General features: G+C 39.7%; 1 protein-coding gene across 1 annotated transcript; it reads right to left on the reverse strand.

The window, feature by feature from the left end:
- Window positions 1-3,125: 3,125 nt before the first annotated feature.
- Window positions 3,126-4,175, reverse strand: LOC132041455 (uncharacterized). Its single transcript, XM_059432168.1, has one exon. It carries the CDS (start codon window positions 4,173-4,175, stop codon window positions 3,126-3,128), a length of 1,050 nt encoding a protein of 349 aa, XP_059288151.1.
- Between the last annotated feature and the right edge of the window lie 2,341 nt (window positions 4,176-6,516).

Genomic DNA, 6,516 nt, shown 5'->3' on the forward strand with positions numbered 1-6,516 from the left:
AGACGATGATATGTATGCGCTATGGTAGCTTATATGATATGCTATGTGTGTGTAATATATGTATAAAATGTATCCGTCACCACTAGTGGGGGCTGCGTGCGGTCGAAGGTTATGTCCTCATCTGATTCCTGCCATTATGCCTTCCCTACTATATTCGTTTCATTCGTACCGGACTAACGATGATGATGTTGATACTCGGTACAATATTTATGATATTGACGTCATGTGATAATTTCTTTGTATGATAAGACGAGGTATGCACTATGTTCAGCTTATATGATACGTAATATATGTATAAACGGAGAGAGACGGCCTTCCTTATTATATGCGGTGCGTAGGAGCTATCCGCATAGACGAGAGAGACGGTACGGGAGCCCTCCTTTATTCGGAGGTGCCATTTTGAGACATTATTTTGTGTACATCTATTTTGGGCATGACGGGGTCTGTCCGTCCATATATTCGGTGTTCTAGTAGGGGGCTCGTAGATACGTATGTGTGGGTAGTATGGTCTCACGGTCCTTATGTATATGTATATATATATATATATATATATATATATATATATATATATATATATTATTTTGATCGTAGAAGGGCTTATGTTTATATAAGTAAATATGTTTCAAATGATGATAGTTTTCTATAATTATGGACATATATTATGAACGAGAGCAGATAAGTCACAGAATGAGCGGTGTTCGGTGGTTAGCCCCGGATGCCCGTCATGGCCCGTAGTCGGGTCGTGACAGTAGGATGCTACTAATGAAAACCATGTTTTCAAGTGCGGGGCCATTTTTATTTCTTATGACATCCGCCACCCCTGAAAATTTGGACTCACATCATTTTCACATATTGCGGTGACTGTTAGAAATCTGGTGTCGACTGTATCGTTAACCTCATACGAAGTCTGCAGTATACCAGTTCAGGTCTACATCACTTATAATAAAAAATACCCAAATGTAGACTGCATATCAGAGTGCAGTATCATATTTATTTCATGATGACTACTAACCTCTGTGTCCAGAATTACAACATTTAGTCAGAATATTCAAGTTAACTACTACATACTCAAGTGCGGAGCCTTTTCTCATGACTACCCACTATCCCGAAGGAACGAGTTACGTTAACTTGAAATATTTAACGATAGCGACGCAAATCTCAATATAGGAATCACATTCGTATTTCAATGATTGTGGACATCAACCTCGAAATTATGCTACCTATTTTTGGCTATATATGGATGACGACTGGACCCCTTCAATACGTAGTCATTTAATCCATATCGTCATCTTGAGAAATGAAGCTAACCTCGGTGGCAAGACTGACACCTCCTTTTTTGACTCCGGGGAAGAATCCCCGCCCATCGACAGGGTTCACATCTTTCGAAAGGACTAGACTCGATTCTAAATACGGAATTTCAATACCGATATCAATGCGTCGTCTTCAAATTTTAGATTTTTAAGACGTCTAATCAGTCAATATATCAAGGAAAGCCATGCGACGTCTAGGCTGGGGTCTCAATACGTTGACACAATACTGTTTAGTAGAGACTAGGTTTTTTTATAAACCGTGATTATATCCTTCAGTAGCCTTAAAATTTTCTTTGTAAAAATCTCTGTGCTCTGCAAAACGAACAAACTTATCAGCGTAAAGCCAATTTTGCTTAGGGAGGACTTCGTTACCCTTTCATATACTCTTCTGTACTGCTATTCCTTAAAGTTTCTTCTCCACTTGGCTTGTCGTCATTATCCTGCTTTAAACATCTTAGCAAACAAGTTAGTGTAAAACATCCATGCTTGTTTGTTTTTGCATCCACAGAAAAATTTGTCAGTTTCCTATATGGTCGACCTCTCTCCCTGTGCATGGACTTCTTCCGTTCACACTTTGGCAGGAAAGGATGCTCATTTTCCTAAAAATCTTTTATTTTTCTAGCAAAGCTAAAAAGTTTTTGGGCGATGATTTTGGAAAATATGTGTATTTTTGGTATATTATATATATATTTTGAAAATGATACATTTTATACACACCCTTTTAATGTCATGATATTAGTTACTCAAACAAGGCCTTCCATCTGTTCTTCTCCTTGTTGATCTCGACTTGTTAAATTTTTGAATCCTTTTCAAAAAATTTGCCCCAGTTTGTATACATCTTTGTAGCAACTCGAATTTCGCTATATCGAAGGAATTTTTGAGACCCTCTCAAAAATTCTGCACCATTGTAAGTGTGTACTTGTCGATTCCAAATTTTAATGTGCTTGAGGAATTTTTGAGATCCTTCTCAAAAATTCTGCCGCAGTGTAGAAGTTTTAATCAGTCCGTTCCTTTGAACTGATATGTTTAAAGAATTTTTGAGGTCCTCTAAAAAATTTTGCCCCACTTTCCTTGTAGGGTTACTTTTATCTCTCTCTTGCTAAAGCATTTATGAGGTTGCCTAAGGTTCATTGGGAATTTTGTTTGGAATGACCGAGCTCGGGAGAGCGCCTACGTATCCCGTTTCGGGAATCAAGTGAAAACATAGTTTAGGGTAAAATATATTGGAATTTTCTGGTGAGACAGAACTTAGAAGAGTGCCTACGTATCCCAAAACGGGAATCAGTTCATAATGTAGTGCGAAATACATAATTTTGGATTTTTGGGTTAAAGCGACCGAGCTTGGAAGAGTGCCTATGTATCCCCTTATAAGTATAGGGAATCAAGTCCTCGCGTAGTTCATACATATTTTGGATTCGTTTTTTTCTTAGAAAAATGCAAAATTACAAGCAAAGGAAATGCAATTAAAGTAACATAAATTATAAAAAATCTAGATCATCGAAATCATTTTCTTCTTCACATGTAGTATCTCTTGATGGCATCTGAATTGATTGCCTTTGGCCACTCTTGAGCATCCATCTTAGCAAGTACCACGGTTCCTCTTGATAGTACTTTTTGCACCATATAGGGCCCTTTCTAGTTTGGTGAGAACTTTCCTTTGTATTCTTCTTTGTTAGGGAATATTCGTTTGAGCACCAATTGCCCGATCTGAAAAACCCTGGCTCTCACATGCTTGTTGAAAGCTCGCGCCATTCTTTGTTGGTACAATTGACCATGGCAAGCAACAATCATTCGCTTTTCATCTATCAAAGCCAGTTATTCATACGTCTTGCGGATCCATTCTGCACCGTCTAACTCAGTTTCATGTACAATTCGAAGTGAAGGGATTTCTACTTTGGCTGGTATTACTGCTTCAGTGCCATACACTAACAGGTACGGGGTGGACCCAGTTGAAGTACTGGCCGTAGTACGATATCCCAGTAATGCATGAGGTAGTTGTTTATACCAGTCTTTGTAGTTATCAATCATCTTTCTGAGGATCTTTTTATTGTTTTTGTTTGCGGCTTCCATAACCCCATTCATTTGCGGTCGGTATGCGGTCGAATTTTGGTGAGTGATTCGGAATTGCGCACACATTTCTTTCATTAAGTGGCTATTCAGATTAGCCCCATTGTCTATTATGATTGATTCTAGCATGTCGAATTGGCATATGATGTTGCGCACAAAATGTGCTACTACTTTCTTTGTTACTGATGCATAAGATACTGCTTCCACCGACTTGGTGAAGTAGTCTATGGCGACTAAAATGAAAAGGTGTTTGTTTGATGCAGTTGGCCCAACTATCCTATGACATCCATGCCCCAAGCAGCAAATGGCCAAGGCGACGTCATAGCATTCAATTATGTCAGAGGAACCTTTATCAAGTCTCCATGAATTTGACACTTGTGGTATTTCTGGACGAAATTTGCTATAATCGTTCTCTATGGTCTCCAATAATAACTTATTCTTAACATTTTTCTTTACTAGCATGAACCCATTCATGTGAGGCCCGTCAGTTCCAGCGTGCACTTCTTCAATCAATCCTGTGGTTTCGATGGAGTCAACGCATCTAAGCAATCCCAAATTCAGGGTTCTTTTGTACAGAACATTCTTGTTGAGAAAGAAACTATTCGCCAATTTCCTGATGGTCTTCTTCTGATTGATGGTGATTCCTTCAGGATATTCTCCTTTCTCCAAGAACATTTTAATGTCAACGTACCAAGGTTTTCCATCAGTCTCTGCTTCTACAAAAGCACAGTGAGCTGGTTGATCTCTGATTTTAACTTTGACAGGATCAATGTATCTACTGTCGGGATGCTGAATCATGGATGCTATTGTTGCCAATGCATCGGCAAACTCATTTTGGGTTCTTGGTATATGTTTGAACTTGACTTCTTAGAATCGGTCTGCCAATCTTTGCACAAGTCGAACATATGGCATGATCTTCTCATTTTTAGTGGCCCACTCTCCTTGAACTTGATGAATCAACGAATTTGAGTCGCCAATTACCTGAAAGTTTTGCATATCCATGTCAAGGGCTAAGCGTAGACCCAAGATACATGCCTCGTATTCAGCCATGTTGTTGGTGCAACTGAAATTAAACTTGGCGGCTACTGGATAATATTGGCCTAAGTCTGAAACCATGACGGCTCCGATTCCTGATCATTTGAAGTTGACCGCTCCTTCAAAGTATATTTTCCAGCCTAAGCCATCTTCATTTTCTTTGCCCTTAATTGTCATTACTTCTTCATCCAAGAAGTAAGTCCACAAAGGTACGGGATTGTCATCTACTGGGTTTCCTGCCAATAAATCTGCTAATGCTTGCCCCTTAACTCCTTTCTGTGCAACGTATTGAGTGTTGAACTCACTTAATAGCATTTACCATCTGGCCAACTTCCTTATTGGCATAGGTTGGAGAAAGATGTACCTTAGGGGGTTTATTCTTAAGATCAAATGAGTCGTCTATGCAGCCATAAACGTTTTAACTTCTGAGACACCCAGGTTAGAGCGCAACACATTTTTCCCACCAAGGAATATCTAGATTCACAGGGTGTGAACTTCTTACTGATGTAATATATAGCTTTCTCTTTCTTGCTCATTTTGTCATTTTGTGCCAACATGCACCCGAAAGCATTTTCTGATACTGACATATACAACAGCAAAGGACTTCCCGGCCTTGGCGGGACCAAAACGGGTGAATTTGACAGGTATCTTTTGATTGTGTCAAAGGCTTTCTGACAGTCCTCCATCCATTTAGTTGGATCCTCTTTCTTGAGGAGTTTGAAAATTGGTTCTATGATTACTGTGGACTGAGCGATGAAGCCTCCAATGTAATTCAACCTTCCTAAGAAGCTCATGACCTCTTTCTTTATTCTTGGTGGTAGGAGTTCTTAAATTGCTTTGATCTTGGTGGGATCCAACTCAATACCATGACGACTGACTATGAATCCTAGCAATTTTTCAGCAGCCACTCTAAATGCGCATTTTCCAGGATTCAGCTTCAAATCGTACTTGCAGAGTCTGTCGAAGAATTTTCTTAAATGTTCAAGGTGGTCCGCACCCACTCAGGATTTGATGATGATGTCATCCACATACACCTCAATCTCTCTATGCATCATATCATGAAAAAGGGCAGCCATCGCTCTCATGTAAGTAGCGCTAGCATTTTTGAGCCCAAAAGGCATTACCCGGTAATGGTATACTTCCCATGGTGTGATGAATGCTGTCTTTTGAGCATCTTCTTCATCTATCAGTATCTGATGATAGCCCGCAAAACAATCCATAAAAGATTGCACCTCATGCTTGGCGCAGTTGTCGATGAGTATGTGAATGTTTTGGAGTGGGAAATTATCCTTTGTCCTAGCGCGGTTAAGATCACAATAGTCCACACAGATCCTTATCTTCCATCTTCCTTTGGTACTGGGACTATGTTTGCCAACCATGTCGGGTATGGTGTCACTTCCGAAACTCCCGATTGAATCTGTTTTTCTACTTCTTCTTTAATTCGAATGCTGACGTCGAGCTTAGGCTGCCTGATTTTCAATTTTACCGGGGTAAATCCTTCAAGGATTCGCAACCTATGGGCACTAATGTTCGTACTCAAACCCGACATATCAGCGTATGACCAAGCGAAAAAATCCTCTTATTCTTTCAAAAAGCTCTGATACCCTTCTTTCTCAGTTTCTATCAAATGCACACTTATTCTAGTTTCCCAAACCAACTTTTCATCCCCTAGATTAACTGCATCTGTTTTCTCTAGGTTTGGCATTGGTCTATTCTCGTATTCTTCTTTGACATCTATCAACCCCTCTGGTTCAGTTATGTCACGACCCAACTAGTGGCCAATGACGGGCATCCGGAGCTGGCTATCGAGCACCACTCATCATGCTATCTATCATACTTCACCTGGATATATATAATTTTCAACAAAAAACTTGTCATAAACCAATTTCTAAATCTCCCAAAACATGTATATATGCATAAGCCCATGAGGCTACAAAATGATATACAAAATATACACTGAAGAAGTCTCATAACATCTACAACCCACACATAAGTATCTATGAGCCTCTAAAGTGCGGAAGTCATAAGGATGGGACGGGACCCCGCCGTACCCCAAATATGTGCACAAAAGAATATATCGATAAATAGCACCTGGGAGTAGTGG

Source organism: Lycium ferocissimum, unplaced genomic scaffold (assembly GCF_029784015.1).
Source record: "Lycium ferocissimum isolate CSIRO_LF1 unplaced genomic scaffold, AGI_CSIRO_Lferr_CH_V1 ctg10242, whole genome shotgun sequence".
NCBI lineage: Eukaryota > Viridiplantae > Streptophyta > Magnoliopsida > Solanales > Solanaceae > Lycium > Lycium ferocissimum.